The 17,981-nt window shown below is 51.9% G+C and overlaps 1 protein-coding gene across 1 annotated transcript in view; it reads left to right on the plus strand.

Annotated features, from left to right (window-relative positions):
* Positions 1-17,981, plus strand: part of ASTN2 (astrotactin 2) — a 250,356-nt gene that overhangs the window by 38,298 nt on the left and 194,077 nt on the right. The window contains exon 3 of the mRNA XM_065737613.1: positions 16,128-16,512. Within this exon, the coding sequence (XP_065593685.1) occupies positions 16,128-16,512 (385 nt within the window). The remainder of the gene's footprint in view (positions 1-16,127; positions 16,513-17,981) is intronic.

The raw sequence follows: 17,981 nt of genomic DNA on the forward strand, positions 1-17,981 counted from the left end.
CACCATTTTGTCTTAATCTTTCCCCAGTGAAACATAACACATTAATTACTGCAGTTAAAGAGAATTCAGTCTCCATTACTGTCTGCCACCCCTTTCCTCTTGGCTTGAGCAACTAAGATTTGTCTCCCAGATGAAAGGGGAGGAAAGGAAATATCTCTCTCTCTCTCTATATATATAAGATTATATTTATGTAAATGTTAGATTTTATTTACTCTTTTTTTTGTGCGTGCAGTGCCAAGTAGGAAGGAATCAATATTTTTGTCATTACGCCTGTTGTGTTTTTTCCCCATAATCTTAGCTGTTATTTGGGTTTAATTGTGTTGTTTCCTCTTGTGTGGAAGTAAATCTTATCTGTTTTGGATTAAAATTCAATGAAGGTCACAGCAGCTCGAAAACTTACCAGGCTGCAGCAATTAATGTTCATTTGGCTTTGATAAATTGGAATGTTCCCCACAATAGGACTGGAGTGGATTTCAGAAGCAATAATTCTTCCATTAACTCAATGATTCCCTGCATGATAGAGCGTCTTGTCACTGCTCTGTTTGTCGTCTGTCACTTCGAGGATCTGGGCATATGCCTGATATGATTTATCATGATTATTGGGGCCGCTTGTGTCAAAACATTTTAAACCACTAATTATTCCAGCCTTGTAAATTGCCGAATTTAACAGAACATAAGATATATTTTTCTCCGCCATATTGTGCCTGTTCAGTTATTGTTGAGCATCGAAATGGGCTCAGGCCCAGAGCCACGTTTTCTGGTACTTGCTGCAGCTGTGTGTGCAGTTGCAGGATGCAGAGCTGTGGGCATTGGTAGGATGGGCACATCTCACCTTGCATTGAGACACCTCAGTGGCTGAGCTTTTGAGCAACTCTGTGTTGCCCTGTGCTGTGCCCCTGAGATGGGGGTGCAGGTCTGATGCCCGTGGCAGATGACCCGTGGGGACAGCCACCTCTCACCTTCCTTGGATGGTAACACAGCAAAGCCTCATTTCATCTTGTCCTGCCTCCCTGTGAGGGACTATTCGAGTGCCTGGAATAAAGGTGACCAGATAGCATCAGGTTGATCTTCATTTTGTTACTTCCTGCTTTCTGCTGGCAGCAGACAGTTAGCTGCTGGTTTCTTGGTCTCCCAGCAGATTTTTTCAGCTCTTGTTTAGACAAGTTTCCTTTTTTCTTCTTGATCTTATGCATTCCGATGTGTCCCTAATGATCAGCTGCTTCTGCTGTGCTCTGTCAGCTTCTGAGATGGGTATAAAGTGTGCTCTTAAACGCTTCCCTCTGATTGAGCATCCTGCTCTGAAGTGGAGCCGAGTGGGATGCGCAGCCCAATGCCTTCCTTCCATTGCCAGGGTCAGCATTTCAGGTTCAGAGATACTGCATCTGTATCCAAGAGCTGGAGGGGTTCAGGAGCTGTTGCCTCCTTCCTCAAGCTGCTATCGTGCATCCAACCTTAAACTCTTTTTTTTTTTTTTTCTCCCTTTACCTATCAGAAATATGATGACTCTGCCTCTCTGTGCTGCTTGTGTTTCCTTGAAGAGCCCCATTCCCATTGGGCTCCAGCTTTGGGTTGGCTGCACAGAGTGTTGGATGTAGGGGCTGAGTGCTCGGGTGGCTGTAGGATGCTGCTGGAGCCTTGCTGGCTCTTTGCAGTGTGCCTTGTTGATGGCAGCTAGCTCGTTTGGAGAAAAATGGTGTAACATGAGTAATGAGGTAGTGAAGGAGGCACAACATCTGTGTCATCATTTCTGCACCAAGAGGTCAACCAGATTCATAAAACATGCATTTCCAGCTTGTGATATGTTTAGGAATTAATTAGGGTAGGGAAAAAAAGTGCTGCAGCAGCAGATTTCCTTATCTGAAAGTTATTAAGCAGCTAAATTGATCTCCAATGAGCTTTTTTTTTTTTTTTTTTTTTCTAAATAAGAAGTAAGAGAGGAATAGGGTCGGATGTATATCTGGATGAGAGTCGTGTCCCCCACCTCCTGCCCTGTGGGTCAGGACAGCCAAGCCTATGGTGTGCTGAGTGCTGATGGTCCTGGTAGGAGCTGCCCCAGGTGGAGCCCAGCGTGGTGTCCCTGTCCATGGTGCTGAGCCCGCCCTGATCTGCCTGAGAGTGCTGGTGGGACCAGAGCTGTGTCTGCTGCCCCTGAACCAGTTCATTCTGGGCTGGGAGAGACAGCCTCTGCCTTTCCCCTCTTTTCCCCTCTGCTCCACCTTTGCAGAGATAAGATAAATAGGAACCAAATGTAATTAGCGATGTGCTCTTGTATTTAGGGAATTCATTTTGGGGGGAATTCGTCTTTAAAGTTGCTTTTATGACAAAGACACCTGTACATTAATAATTTTTCACTCATCTCTCTCTTTTCTCCTTCAGTTACTGGGAATACATTATTTTCTGACTCTCCATCTAGCAGAACCCCCTGTGTTAAAATATGTAACTGGAGTGCTTGATTTGCATCTCTGATAAAGTAAGGATGAATAAACACTCTTAGTTCATCCGAGCTGAGCAGCAAACCAACTTTCTGATGTCATCCCTAGGGCAATCCAAGTCGATATTAGGGGAAAAGCAGCCATGGGAGGGGCTGCTCCTTGCAGATGGCATCGAACGCGTGGGATGCATCTGCTGCCATAGAAATTTTCCATCTTCAGCATGCTGAAAAAGGAGAATGGTCGGAGGGGGGAAAGCTTGTGCTTGTGTTAGGTGAGTGGTTGGTATAGACAGAGGATGCTTGAGCTCGGAGGGAGATGCTGAAGTGAGGAAAAGAAGGAAAAGGATTTTGACAGAGGTGTGGAGGAGCATCAGAGTAGGGTTAGCTCAGAACATGGGCAAGAGACAAGGCATTGTGTGCATCTGCCCTCACCCTGTCTGTGTGCACCTCCATGCTGCTGAAACATCATGTGTGTGTTCATAGTGGGATGCCCTAGGCTGTGCTTGGAGTTTGGCAGATCATAGAACCACAGAGTGGTTTGGGTTGGAAGAGGCCTCGAAGACCATTGAGCCCCACCCCCTGTTGTGGGTTGGCTGCCCCCACCAGCTCAGGCTGCCCTGGGCCCCATCCATGGCCTTGGGCACCTCCAGGGATGGGACACTTGCCGCTCTCTGGGCAACCAGATATGGGAGAGAAAGGCACATCTCTGCCCCATATGGGCTCGCCGTGCTTCGTCTTCCCTTTTCCGCAAACCCGGTGTTATTTGCAGCTTTACCTTCTCTTCATAGCTGTCCTTGTTTGAATATATGTGCGGTGCTGCTTAGAGATGTTTCTATCAGGTAAATGTTATCAGCATCAGGAGCCGACTCATGTAGAGGTGAGCTGTGACAAACCTGATGTAGGATTGCTTTGAGATGTTTGGGAGAGATTTTTGTACGAAAGACAGAATGTTTTTGTTGGCAAATCTCGCAGCGTAGAATAAGTCTTAATGACAGGATGAAACGCAATATCTTATTTGTCCCAAGAAATATGATGTTTGCTTTCATTTGGAGCTTCCTTTTTTTCCCATTTAAAAATAAATTGGACTTAGTTTCACGAGGCAGCATTGCAAAGTGAAAAGGCAGAGCGCTTTGTGTTCAGGAAAGTGTCACAGTGAAATGTTTCTCCTCTTCAGCACTTTCCATATCCTCCCCACAACGCTTTCGTCTCAGCTGATGTGAAACTGTCTGAGCAGATAAACCATTTGTAGAACATCTTGCCAAGCTCTTTTTTTGAGTAACTGCAGCTAAACCATGGGTGAAAAATGTTTGATGAACGGCCGTCAGCACCTGCATCATCCAGGAACCGGGGATTGGCTGGAAATAAACCCCAACCTGAGTCTGGGCTCCACTGGGAAGGGATGCTCCAAAACGTGCTGATGTGAAGCAGAGGAGGAAGCTCATACGTGGGTGATCTTTCTGATTGTTGCAGGGCTGATAATATAGCCAAGAACTTCTTTGAGGGGAAAAAAATGCGTGCGTGCATGTTTGGATCTGCTGTAGGAAATTGGTCACAATTCCCACTGGTGTAATTGGGAGCAGCATGGGCCACGCGTGGTTATTTTTACCTGTCCTGCTCCCGCTCCACCTCCCCCTCCTCCCCCCAGACAGCAGGACCTGGCTCTCTTTTAGCTTTCACAAGGTCTCTGTGGTGTGTAGAAAAGAAAATAAACTAATGGTGCTTATTCTAAAAATCCAATTACCTAAAACCACAGGAAAATAATGATTTCTAAGGGAGCAGCGTGGGCTGGGTGCGGGTGCTGGTTCAGCCTGGAGAAGAGAAGGCTCTGGGGAGAGCTGAGAGCAGCCTGTCGGTATCTAAAGGGCTGCAAGAAAGAAGGGGATTGACTTTTTAGCAGGATCTGTTGTGACAGGACGTGGGGATGTGGTTTCAGACTAAAACGGGACATCTGGGTTGGGTATAAGGGAAAAGCTGTTTATGGTAAGGGCAGTGAGGCAGTGGCACGGGTTGCTCGGAGAGGTGGTGGTGCCCCAAACCTGCAGACAGCCAAGCTCAGGCTGCTGGGGCTCTGAGCACCTGGTGGAGCTGTGGGTGTCCCTGCTCATTGCAGGGAGTGGGACCCGATGGCCTTTAGAAGTCCCTTCCAACACACATGATGCTGTGATTCTGTGACCACCCTGAGCCCAGCTTTCCCTGTTGCACCAGACTTGGAGGACTTGGGGTGAAACCGTCGTGTTGATGGCAGCAATTGCAGAGAGAGCTGCTAGGGGAGCGTGGGGCAGCTGCCAAGGTGAAATGCTGCTCGTTCTGCAGACACTGGGGAGCTTGGGGAGAGTGGTTCAGCTCCAGGGAAAGCTCACTTTGGGACGTGTGGTTGTAGGGATGCTGTCTCCCATGCCCTTTTAGGGCCCTGTTCTTTGAGCACTGGGGTGCTGCATGCTGCCTTGGGGGATCTCTGAACTGATGGAGGGGCTGTGCTGCCGGTCACAGCCACCTGTGGTGTGGGGTTGGGAAAGACAAGGCTCGCTTACAGACTGCAAACAAAGGGCACGATAGCTGCAAGGCTTACAAAACCAAACAGAAATGCAGCAAAAGCTGCGCATAGCTCGACCTGCAGCTCCAATTAGTGCCAGGGGCTCTTCTGGCTTCACAGCATCGAGTAAACGAGCTGCAAGGTGCCTCTCAGCTCCGTGGTTGGGATCTGGTTATGGAGGGGTGGGGTTGCCCCTGCTGTAGGGTTGGGTGCCTCACCCAGGGCCTGCTGTGGTGAAATGCAGACCCTCAAAGGTGCTTGCCCCGTTGCCTCGTGCTGGCCACGTTTCCCTCAGCAAAACAAGCCGTGTGCTTTCTTTCTTTGCTTTTTCCCTTTTCAAATGGCCACTTTTCACTCCTTTGTGCTCTCCCTCCTTGGCATGCAGGGCCACAGAGGGGAGGGAGCCCTCAGCCAAGCTCTCCATCACATGTCCCTTGTTTTGCTGTGTTATTTTTTCCCCACTGCTGCCCTTGCCAATGAAAGGACATTGTAGAGCTACTGAGACTGGCAGGGGCTGGGACGCTGCTTGCCAATAGCCTCAGTGTCTGATAGGGCTTAGGAAATACGAGCTCTAAATTAGTACCTAAATCTTCCTCTTTTTCTCTGCTAAAAGAGCCTTGTAGAGCCCCCTGCAGCTCTCCACCACCTCTGACGTGAGAACCTTTACCCAGAGAGCAGAGTGACACAGAGAGAAACCTCAGAGCACCCCATGGGAGGAGGGGGCAACCGTTGAGCATCTACCCTGGCTGTGCCCCCCCCTTCATGGCTTTACAACGCTCCCTTGGCAAGTGCCTTCAGGTCCTCAGCTGCGATGCTGAGAGAGTGGGAGGGGGAAGTACGTGGCTGCCCAGAGGCTGTTGAGAGCTGTGGGGGTGCTCAGAGCTTCCTAGGGCCCCAAACCATCCCCAGGAGGGCCCTATACTTCAATACTGTGGCTTTGCTGTAGGGAGGAAGGAGATCCTGGAGCCCTGAGCACCAGGTGGGCACATGGAAGGAGCAGGAGCAGCCTCTGGTGCTGGCATTCTACCTACTTTCCCAGGGATAATTTAGGAAATAGCAAAGGAAAATTCTACTTCCAGAGGCACCTGGTGTCTTCTTTCTCAGGGCTCAGGCTCCTGCTCTGTCCCCTCTCTGTGCCTTGCAGCCAGCTGTGAAGCAGAAGCAATGCTCTCTGCCAACCTAATGATTAGCCTTTCCACTAGTGACCCACGAACAGTGTCCAAAATAAATGAGCCCAACCTGCTCATCTTATTAGCCAAATGATTGCAAAGAAGGAGGAAATATCTGCAAAAAATTGCTTAGACAGCTGGAATTTGGAATTGTGATGAAATCAGTGCTTGAAGCATGGAGAAGGATGGGTGAGCTGTGCATTTCCAGAGCTGTTCCTCTCCCAGAACAGAGGGTGAGCCCCTGTGTTTTTGGGGTATTCCCGCTCCCTTCTTTGCTCACTGGACTCCTGGGGTCAGGGTGCTGCTGAGCTCATGCTGGGTTGGTGTGACCTTTGCCTTTTTGGGTTTGTAAGGTGGATGTCACAGGGTTGGGGCTTTCTCCTTACTCTTCCTATAGCTGTGTTGCTTCCCTGCAGCTGTTACATAAGCTCTTACTGGGATGGAAGTTTGGGGAGGAGCAGAGGTGTGCAGGCATGCAGCCTGGCGCTCCCCACAACCAAATGTTACTTGCTTTGCAGGTGAGGGGTTGCAGCACGGTGCAGCTTATTCCATGTTCATCTCATTCTCAAAGCTGAGAAGCTTTGCAGTTATGTTTTTCTGACCGCACCGTAGTTCTCCCTTATTTTTGGGTTTCCTTCCCCTTTGCAAAGTTCTGGGGCTGCAGTTTCCCCTCCTGGAATGAGCAGCCACCTGCATGGCTCTGCTGCAGCAAGCCGAGCTCTGACCTGCTGCTCTGCTAAGGAGATATGAGAGAGGGAAGCAAAAACCAGTAACATGTCACCTTTGGGAGCTCTTTAAATGTATTTCAGTGCCTGGGGCTGCCATGCAGACCTCTGCATGGGGCAGACAGGATGGGATGGATCATCATTCCCAGGCCGAGGTGCTGGCATCCAGCCCTTCCCTTGCTGCCCATTCCCAGTGGTGCACGAGGACGTTTGTGCAGCTGGGGAAAGCACTAATGGCTTCTTAACCCCTTGCAGCAGTGTGGGATTGGAGATGGCATTTGTCTGGCCACAGAAATAGAAATGCATCTTACAGCAACATGTGGGGCTCCGTCTGGAGCTGCTGTAAAGGACCAACCATCTGCCATCTGTAAATAGGCAGTGTGGGAGCACAAAAGCTTTGCAGTGTCATGGCCTGATGATGGAGCAGTGGTGGGGAAAGGCTCTGGGCTCTGAATGCATGACCCAGTCAGCCCCAAGACTGGCTCTGCAGCTTTGTGTTTAGTAGCAGAGAAAAATGTCCTTGTTGTCTTGTGTCCTCTCCAAGCAGGAGACCTGGCTGATGCTGCTGAGGCCTTCCTGCTCCGTCCAGTACCCAGCATGCCCACCATATGCTCCCTGACATCAGCACTGCTGCTCATCCTGTTGGCTCTTTCCGTTGTACAAAGGCTTCAATTGTGTCTTGGGCTTCTTTCTTCCTTTCCTAACCAGTAAGGGAATTGCTAATTGTATGGTTTTGTTCTGAGCAGGAGTTTCAAGTGGAAATGATTATCTGTGCTGGAGAACATCCTGACCATCCAAAAACCTTCAGACAGGCAGTGAACGACCCCTGGTTGTGCCCATCAGTGCCTCTCTCTGCACTGCCCCATCCCGCAGAGCTGCCTCTGCTCCCCCCTCTTTGGCACCTGGTGCACGTGGAGCTTCAGCCCTGAGCAGAGGGCTCAGTGCCAGCTCACAGGTGACACCTCAAAGTCACTTCTGTGAGCAAGTTTTTCAGCTTGGTGCTGACGTGGTTTTGCTACTTTTGGACTGAAGGATTGTTTTTGAGAGAGGGAATTGCTTTCTGAGTGCCCCAACCTCACACGCACACGTAACCCATCGATGGCACTGGTACCCATGGGGATGCTCCAATGAGCGATGGATCTCCGGAGGGCTTTTCTGGATGAGGATTCCTTTCCCATAGCATCTCAGCAGTGGAATGGATATGGAGACATCATTAAATCCATCCCTTTGCCCCGGGTGGGATTAATAAACCCCTGTCACCAGTGATGGATGTTCCCCAGTCCTGTTCTGCACCGCTGCCCCGGCCCCGCAGGCTGACGGAGGTTTGGGGTTGGGCTGCAGCTGACCCAGGAGCACTGCACTGATGGTGACAAACAGCACGGCCTCCCAGCATGCTGAATTCAGCTTGAGCTCGCTCCTGTTCCAGGGGAATTTTACACTGTTTGGATGGATTTATTTAAGCAGGTGGTTGGAAGTGATTGATTGAGATCCTTTCCCTCTAAATGTTTTGCTCCGGGGGCTTATTGTCCCCAGTGCTCCCGCAGAGTGGGCCTTGTGCAGCTGGCTGCTGCAGGACGTGCTCCTCCTTTCCCTGGGTATGAAACCCCCTCTGCAGCCTGGCCCTGCTCTGTCTGGGCATTACCAGGGCATAGCTTCCCTGCTCCGCTGCTCTTGGGATGGGCTCTCCTCTCCTCCTGCTGCTGGGGCTATTACAGTAAATTGCCAGATGCAATTGCTTGGCCATCTCATAGATTTGTATCTCAAGTGTCCTATTGAATGGGAGCCCTCAGGTGATGCTGGGAATGTTAAAACGACAGATAAATCTGCTTTTTCCCCATTGCCCTTCTGCAGAATGGCATTAGGGGTTGTACAGGTGTGCAGGCAGCACTGTGTCTGCTGCAGGGCAGGAGCAGGGAGCTCTGCTGTTCACCTCTGGACACTCTGCAGGACCTCACTGCTTTCCTTGTAGTGAGGGACCCAAGAGCAAACACAGCATTTGAGTTGCAGCCAGATGTGATGAAGGAGGGGTAAACTCCACCAGCGGTATGGAAGACCTTGAAAGGTTTAGAGCAGCTTCAGCTCTGGGTTGGCACCGTCACATCCCATCCCGCTTCACCCACTGCCACGTGGCAGTGATGGCCTAATGGGCCCTGCCTTCATTCACAGACACTGCAGTTCCACATCGTGTCAAAAGCATCCAGCAGTGTGTGCATGGGGCTGGGAGGGGTATGAGCCTCTTATTATCCATTTACCCAGATATCCCAGCTAATCAGCTTTCAGATGGGGAGAATTAATTGCTTTCATTCAGAGTTCTGGGCAGGTTTAATTGAAATGAATCCTTTCCCATTTCCAAATAGCCACTTCCTTGGAGGCCACAGCACAGAGCTCTGCCTGGCTGCCTGCTTGCAGCCCCCAGATTGTCTTCTCATCCTCCCCAGGCATGCAGGGCAGCACGTGCCATGGAGCTGGGAATGGAGCTCAGTGTGTGCCTGCTGCTCTAGGGGGTGTGCTTGGATGGATATGAGGTGGTTTTGGGGCACAGTGAGGACAAAGCTACAGCAGCACAGTACTGTGCCAGCAGCACAAACAGGGCATGGACAGAGCTGTCACTGTATCCCTGAGCCATGCTGCTGCGTCTCCTCCTCCCCACTCCACTGCTGTCTCTGTCCAGGCAGCACTGGGCACGCTGAAACCCAGCTTCCCTTAATTAAAGGTCTGTCTCCTCATCGCAAGGACGTGGCTGTAATTAGAGCTGGATGCAGAGCCTGCTCTGCACCGCGTGGGAGCACAAGTGACAGCTCACCCTGCAGAGTGTCCCTTCTGATGGCAGCAGCAGGGACACAGCTGGGATAGTTGTCTCTGAGCAGCCCCTCCAGGTCCTTTCCTCCAAGCTGTGCTGCAGCACAAGTTAACTTGCTGTGGGCTCAGAACTAGTATCAGGTTTGCAGATGGTGGAGCTCTGAATCCAAACCTGTTGAGCAAATCACTGCTCAGCCCTCGGCCCATTTGCAATGCAAGCATCTCAGTGCCTGCCCAGCATCTCGCTCCCATAGCATCCCACAGGGGGAAGAGACACGAAGGAGCAGGGAAAGGGTGTGGGCAGGAGCTGTGGTTTCTGCCTTGTCCTTTGCTGGGTTGCAGAGTGCAGTTGGATGCTGCTGTTCCTGAACCCCTGGGAAAGCAGCGGTGGTGGTGCTTGGAGCAGAGCTGTGCTTTGTGCTGCCACTGCTCAGAAAGATGCTCGTTATGCTGAAATATTTGCACTTAAAGAAGACTGCCTGACCATATTTACACAATAGACTGGATCGTTCCCAGAGCAGCTGCCAGCTGTTGGCTCAGTCATAAACCTTTAACAAACCCCAGCGGCAGTGATGGGAGCTCGTTCCCTCCTTCCCAACACGCACAAAAGCACCTTCCCATCAGCTCTTAGCTCTGTTAAGTTTGGAAATGTCCATAAATAAACTGCAGAATCCTTCTCAGTCCTCCCACATGTCTTTGCTTTGTCCCATGCATGGGGAACAGTGGCAGCGTGCCCCAATGCAATGCACTTGGAGGCAATGGGGACCCAAAGCACAGTGCTGTACCACCAAGTGCAGCTCCCCATCCCTGTCACCAATGGATCTCCCGTGATAGAAACAGCAGTGATCCTAAGAGGTCCTCCACTGTGACCCCGCTCTGTGATGCTGAATTTTTCCCCCTTTTTTGCCACCTTCTTTGGACAAGTGTGCAGGAGCTGGCAGCCCCGCAGAGCTCGCTGGCTAATTGAGCAGAAGAGCTGTTGTAACGTGCCACTCACAGGCACTTGGAAGCTGGAGGCACAATGTGAGTTGTGTTAATGTTCCCTCATCCGGAGATGTGCATCTCTTATTAGATTAATTTTTTTTAATATATGCAGAATATACAGTGGGAACGGTATTAATTCGCACTGATGGTTGTGAGATCCACCGAGAATTAACCACGTTTTTTTTTGTAAATGAGTGGGAAGTGGATAAACACAATTATTACAAAAACAAAAAAGGCTCTGTTTGCAGCACTGGTACATGGTACTCATTTATCTGACAAGTGTTCTTTACTTTTAATTATATTCCATCACTTGGTAGCAAATGCTCTGCTGGTAGATGTTGTAATAACCCGAGTCGTGCGAGGGCTCGCTGCGGTGCAGGGGGGTTTGTTTGGATGGGTGTCCCCACTCTGTGCTGCTGGAGGGACCTGCAGCATCCAGAGCTGCTGTTGGTGCCATGGAGCAGGTGGGGATGGCAGTGTGGCTGGTAGGATTTGCTGGCAGTGGGGATGGTGAGGTTGGAGTGGCTGTGCAGGGGGCTGGAATCAGCCAGGGTTTGCTGCATGGCTCCTAAAGTATGGGCTAGCTCTCTTTCCTTAAGCTCGAGGAGGGAGAGTTTAGATTGGATGTCAGGGGGAAGTTCTTCACAGAGAGAGTGGGGAGGTGGTGGAACAGGCTGCCCAAAGTGGCTGTGGATGGCCCATCCGTTCAAGACTAGGTTGGATGGAGCCTGCCCATGCAGGTGTACTACCTGATCTGGAGGTTGGTGGCCCTGACTGTGGTAGGGGGGATGGGACTTCGTGATTCTTGGGGACCCTTCCAACCCAGTCCATTCTGCGATTCTCCAACAGGTGCCACAACACAGTGAGTTTTTTTTCAGGAGAAGGCACATGCATGGGCAGAAGCTGTGGGAGCCACAGTTGAAGCTTGGGTGCAGTAAAGGTATAGGATCACAGGATGGCTTGAGTTGGAATCAGAATCATGGGATCACATAGTCCTTAAGGTTAGAAATGACCTCTAAGGTCCCAAGTCCAACCCCAACCCATCCCACTATGCCCAATGTCCACATCCCTCAGTGCCACATCTCCACAGTTCTGGAACACCTCCGTGGAGAGTGACTCTACCGCTCCTTGGGCAGCCCATGCCAATGCGTAATCACTCTGTCAGAGGAGAAATGTTTCCTAATATCCACCCTGAACCTCAAAGCCCCATCAGTCCATACCTCTGCCAGCACAGGCCAGCCAAAGAGCAGCAAGCAGCGTGCCCTGGCTGGGCCTGGTGCTGTGCCAAGTGTTTGGGATATGCCATGTGGACACCCAGCAGCCCAAGGCACAGAGTGCTGGGAGGACCCCACTGAACATCCCCTTAGTGCAGCACCGGCTCTGGATACGGTGGTCCCTCCTTTAAAAGCTTTGCCGTTGATCCTTAGCTCAAGTGGCTTTTCCCCTCTGCTTTATAATCTGGCTGAAACACAATTCACTGGAGAGGTCTCAGTGAGCCGAGCGGGAGAAGCACGTGCGCACCGCTCTGCGGGGATGGGGAGCTCAGAGCCTTTGTGTTTCACTGCCATTTGCTCAGTCTGCCTGCGTTAGGGAAACAGGAGACCTAATGCATTTTAAAATCTTCCCTCTCCGAGGGCAGGCCCCGGGTTAGCAGGTCAGCCCAGCTAGGTGAGCCGTTTAGAGCGCATTAAAACCACAATTTATGCAATCTGCACTCGAGTGTTAGAAAGAGGCAGCAATCAGGTGCTTAATAAAATCACCTACAGCCCTCCTCTTTCGGCTCGCTGGAAATAAATGCCTTTTTTACATGATAAAAATGGATTAGGAGTCATTTGGAATTGTTATCCAGGCGAGATGCTCAGCTCGGGGCACGACGTGTGCGGTGCCACGGGGGCAGTGCCAGCCCTGGGACACCTCCTGTGTGCCTGAGCAGTGCTGGAGGGCTGAGTGGCAGCTCCTCTCCTTTCTGTTTCTGTCCCCGAATGGAACAGCGAAACAAAATTCAGCGTGACTTGAAAATAAATAAATAAATAAAAGATATGGAAATGTGACTTTTTTTTTTTTTTTTTTTCTGACTCTTTCTTTTAATGGGGAAGAGTCAGAGATTTTAAAGTTACGGTTCCCACAGCAACTGTAACTCTCATCTCTCGCACCTCTGCGATGCTTTGTGGGACTGTATGTGCTATTAGATTTATGCCCGATGTGCTTATGTGAGGCATAGCAAGCAGCGTGCAGAGATGCATGGGCTGGAGGAGCGATGCTGTGGGAACGTCGGGCAGAGATGTTTCCTGATACCCAACGTGAACCTCCCCTGGCACCAGTGGGATGGGGTGGTTGTGGTCCCAGGCTGTGCTGCATGCACTGAGCGAGGGGGGAGTGGGGGATTTGGGGGAGCACGAGCCTCTGCCTGGTGGGATGGTGCTCACAGGGTCTCCATCCCGCAACTCGCCATCACTTTGAGTTAATTAGAAATCTGTTAGTTTAAATTGCAGCTTGGCAAAAACCTGACGCAAATGTTTGCTGCACCTGCTCCTCGAAGCTGCTTTATTACAGCTGTGGGCCAGGAGAGGTTTGGGCATCCAGGTGTGAGGTTGCTCCATGCTGCTGCATCCTCCCCGCTTCGGTGGATCTCCTTGGAGCTGGAGTGGGGAGAAAGGTCTGGAAGAGAGATGAGGTGCTGGAGAGCTGCAAAACTTGTGATGAAACACAGGAAGGACAAAGTGAGGGATTCACAGAGTCATAGAACAGCTTGGGTTGGAAGGGACCCTGCGGATCACCAAGTTCACCTCCAGACCTGGTGCCACACCAGGTTGCACAGGGCCCCAACCAACCTGGTTCTGAACACTTCTAGGGATGGACTGAAGGACCAGAAGGGTCTGTGGGGTCTTCTTGGGCCTCAGGACTTCCTTGAAGCCTTTTATTTCTCATTGGAGTAAAGCTTAACTTTTCTGAAAGCATCCAGCCTTGGTATTAAAAAAAAAAAAAAAGTATAAAAATTGACAGTGATGGATAATCCACTGCATCCCGCGGTAAATTGTTCTAGTGTTTAATTACCTGTACTGCCAGGGAGGAAAGAAAGGAAAAACTCCAGTGCAGTGAAGGACTGCACGGCCATCGCTTTGCTCACAGCACAGCCCCTGCATGGGGACGGGGCTTGGATTGGGGCAGTGGGACTGTCACTGTGGAAGGGTTGCTCAGCACCATGGGGACATACACGGGAGCTCTGCAGTCTGCAGTTCTGCAGCCCACGTCGTTTATAAAAGCAGGACAGGGATGTGTGGAGTCACCGTCCCTGGAGGTGTTCAGCACATGTGGAGATGTGGCACTGTGGGATGAGGTCAGGGGGGATTGGTGGGGATGGGTTGGTGGCTGGGCTGGATGATCTTGGAGGTCCGTTCCAACCTTAATGATCCTCTGACTTGGCTGGGTCTGCAGAAGGCTTCCCCCAGCAGCTTTCCTTCAGTGTTTACGATGTAAATCACACCCTCGCTGCTTTCCATCTTCAGCCGAGCTTTGTTCCCATGCCACGTTTGACCCCAAAGTTTTGCAGTGCTCTGTGCACCCTGTCCTCCCTCGTGCCTCATCCTTGGCAGGACCAGCCCCATTCCTCTCTTCGCTGCTCTCCCACCACTGTGGCTGTGCACCTGGGACACATCCATGTCCCCACGGTGTCCAGAGGGGCACGGCTGCAGCCAGCCCAGGGCTCTTGGGAGAGCGGTGGGGAGGAAGGACATTACGTGGGAGAATATGCATGTTCACAGCTCACAGGATTAAAGGCCCATGTTCTTATCACTGCAGAACAGAGTATTATAAATCCAGCCTTAGCATACCAAATCCCCTCGCGGCTCGGCCATTGTTTGGGAATATTAAAAAGCTCTGAGACAGAAATAATCAGTTTCCGAATGACACATTGTCAAATAAAACATTTCTCATATTATCCCTTCCTTCCCCTTTTCTCTCTCCCGTTCCCTCAGTTGGATAATTTAACATGAAAAATAGATTAAAATGAGGCTGGCTTGAATGCCTCCTAAGTTTGACTTTTTTTTCCCCAGGAAGCTCTCCCTGCGTGTGCACGGCACTCCAACGAGCGGCTGCGGTGTGGGGTCAGGGACATGGGGAGCACGTGAAACTGAGCTGCTTCTGAACACCAGGGGTTGGCACAGCTCTTGGACACAGACCTGACCTGGTGCCACCCAGTGAGCAGCAAGTGGTGGGGCTGAGCCCTGCTCCATCCCACATCCCAGCTATGTTGGGAAAAGCCAAGCTGAGCACTGTCGTCCCGAATCTTCCAGCCAGGCTGCCCTTAGTGTTGATTAGGGGAGAGATGAGAAGGCAGAGGGCAGAGCAGCAGGTCCTCTGCGCCCTGCCCCAGAGTGCCACCACTGGCCCTGTCCCCCTGTGTCCCCTGAGCTCTGTCCCCAGCAAACTCACTTCCCACGCCGCCTCTTTACAGATGATCCTCTTCCTGCACGGCACAGTGTTTTGTATTGTGTGCAGAAGAAATATCTGCATGTCTTCACACTGCTCTTGCACGCTCTGTAAAGTTCCCAGCTATGGCATTCTTTGTGCCAAACAGATGCCTGCCCTGCCCTGGCTGCTACATGTCACGCTGCGAAGCATCAATTCCTCACGCTGCTCCTGATTTACATGCCCTGTTTTTCTCATCTGCTTTGGGGTAAAATTGCTTTGGTGCTGCAGAGAGATGGAGGGGCCCAAAGTGGGTGAACCACAGCAGTTGGTGTGGGGGGATGCACTCTGTTGCGAGGGTGACTCTGGTGGTGCCCCCAAAACATGTGAGCAAGAGGGAAGTCTTCAGATAATTCTGACACTACTGTTGGAATCGCAGTTGTTTTGGAGAGATGAGGGTTTGGATGTGGGATGCAGCTGTGGGATGCTCCTTAGAGCAGCCAGAGGAGCCGTGCAGGGGCCCTGCTCCATAGCCTGCCACTGCAGCTGGGTGTCCTCATCTTGCAGCTTCCAGGGCAGAAGGGCTGGCACTGGGAATGATGAGTGGCTTTAGTTCTCTGTGCCCTGGGGGTGGCAGTTGCCTGGTGCCATTTGGTGCATGGTCCTTTCCACAAAATGCTGTGTCTCTGTGGGGATGTTATGGCTCCCACGTTGGTTGCTGGGTTGTCTTCATGGGTTTTTTTTGCCTCCTAAGCAGTGAGATGCAGATGGGAGATCCTTTCCCATCTCCTTGTGCAGGGCATGCAGGCTTGGTACCCATGCACGTTTCCCTTTTAGGACCAAAGGAGTGAGGAGAAAGTTCCTGGAGGAGTGGGAAGAGCTGGGCTGAGGTTGTCACTGTAGTGCTAAGGGTCCCCTGCAGCACCCTGCCCACGGCCTACACCCCAGAAATGGGGTTTGTGGAGCACAGGTAGAGCTGTGCTGATGAAAGGGTTTCGTGTAAGAGGAGAGTGAGCACTGGTGGATGCCACTCCTCCCCCATCCCCACACCACTGATGTGTCCCTTTGCTGTCCCGCAGGGTGGGCTGATCGCGCTGCTCCTGCTGCTCTTGGTCTTCACGGTGGCCCTGTACGCCCAGCGGCGCTGGCACAAACGCCGCCGCATCCCACAGAAGAGCGCCAGCACCGAGGCCACCCACGAGATCCACTACATCCCCTCGGTGCTGCTGGGCCCACAGGCCCGGGAGAGCTTCCGCAGCTCATGCCTGCAGGCTCACAACTCGGTCATCGGCGTGCCCATCCGAGAGACACCCATCCTGGATGACTACGAGGATGAGGAAGAGGAGGAGACGCCGCAGAGGGCAGAGCCCAGCACCAGGGAGGATGAGTTCGGCAGCCAGGTGACGCGGACGCTGGAGAGCCTGGGCCGGGGCGGGGAGGAGAAGCCAGACTACGAGAAGAAAGGTTTGTGGCTGTTGTGCCTGGGCTGCCCCGAACCCCGTGCCCTCAGGTGTCTGAGCTGAGTGGGTCCTGGAGGGGGGGAGTCCTGGATTTGCTGCTTTGTCCTGTGCTTTCATCTTCCAGCTGATTCCTTAGAACCATAGAATGGTTGGGTTGCAAGGGACCTTACAGCCCCCCCCTGCCCCACCTGGGCTGGCTGCCTGCAGCTCAGGATGCCCAGGGCCCATCCGTGGCCTTGGACACCTCGAGAAAAGGGCACCCACAGCTCTGGGAAGCAGTGCCAGGGCCTCTCCATCCTCTAAGTAAAATATTTCCTCCTGATGTCTCTCTTAAATCTTCCCTCTTTTAGTTTCAAGCCATTCCTCCTTGTCCTATGTATGCCCATGTAAGACATCCCTCTCCCTCCTAAGTTCCCTTCAAGTACTGCTGCACTGAGGTCTCCCCAGACTGAACAGTCCCTGTATCTGGGATTGCCCCGACCCCAGTGCAGCTCCTTGGCCTTGTAGAGCCTCATTAGGTTCCCTTGGGCTCACTTTTCAGGCTGACCATGTCCCTGTGGATGACATCCCTTCCTTCTGTTATATCAGTCAGTATACACCACTCAGCTTAGTGACATCAGCAAACTGTCTGAGGGTGCCCTCCATCCCACTGTCTGTGTCACTGACACTGTGACTTCTGGAAAGGAGGAGCATTTCCCCACCAAGGGGAGTTGCTCTTTAGCCACGGGTTTGTGCAGCACGGTGCACAGAGCAGCACTGTCGCTCCCACTCCTCCAGCAGAGCTGATGAGCATTTGTTCCTATTCAGTCTATGCCCAAGGCCCTCGAGCAGGTTGGGGATGCTGGGATCCCTGCTGACTTCTTGCTGTAGGTGAGCACTGGCATATGGGCATCAATCAGCCTGGGCTTTATTCTCTAGCTGACAGAAACACTCACTGCCTCGCTGTCAGGTAGTGCATCAGTTCCAGCATGGAACACATCTGTGGGGCTGGAGTCCCCAGGGTGCTGGGATGTGTTGGAGCTCAGGTCCCTTCGGGCTTCCCCCTGGCTAAGGCAGCATGCTGCTGGGGTCGGGTGCATCAGAACAGGCAGAGGGGGCTGTGTGCCACGAGCTCCTCCTGCCTGGAGAAGAGCAGCTCTCTCCCCAGCGTGTCTGGGCTAATGCACATTTGATTGCCTGCTTTTTTAAAGTCTGTCTCTGGGAAAGCGTATCGCCCGCCTCTGCTTATTGAAATATCATTAGAAGCAGTTTCATGGAGTTAAACCTGCAACGCGGTGAGATGCGTTGGAATAAACAACAGTGGTGCTAATTGCTGAGCGACTGCAGCGGGAGCGGGGAGGGGGGGGGGGAGAGGGGGCTGCTGTCTGCTCGTCCTTGGGAGCATCCCCGTTGGGTGGCAGGGATGAGGACAGGGAAGCTTGGCTCCTGGAAATTAGCTCTGCACCCTTCGGAGCCTGCTCCTTCCAGCCTTAA

This window comes from Cyrtonyx montezumae, unplaced genomic scaffold (assembly GCF_038088225.1).
Source record: "Cyrtonyx montezumae isolate F1298 unplaced genomic scaffold, pur_monq_1.0 scaffold_20, whole genome shotgun sequence".
In the NCBI taxonomy this organism is placed as follows: domain Eukaryota; kingdom Metazoa; phylum Chordata; class Aves; order Galliformes; family Odontophoridae; genus Cyrtonyx; species Cyrtonyx montezumae.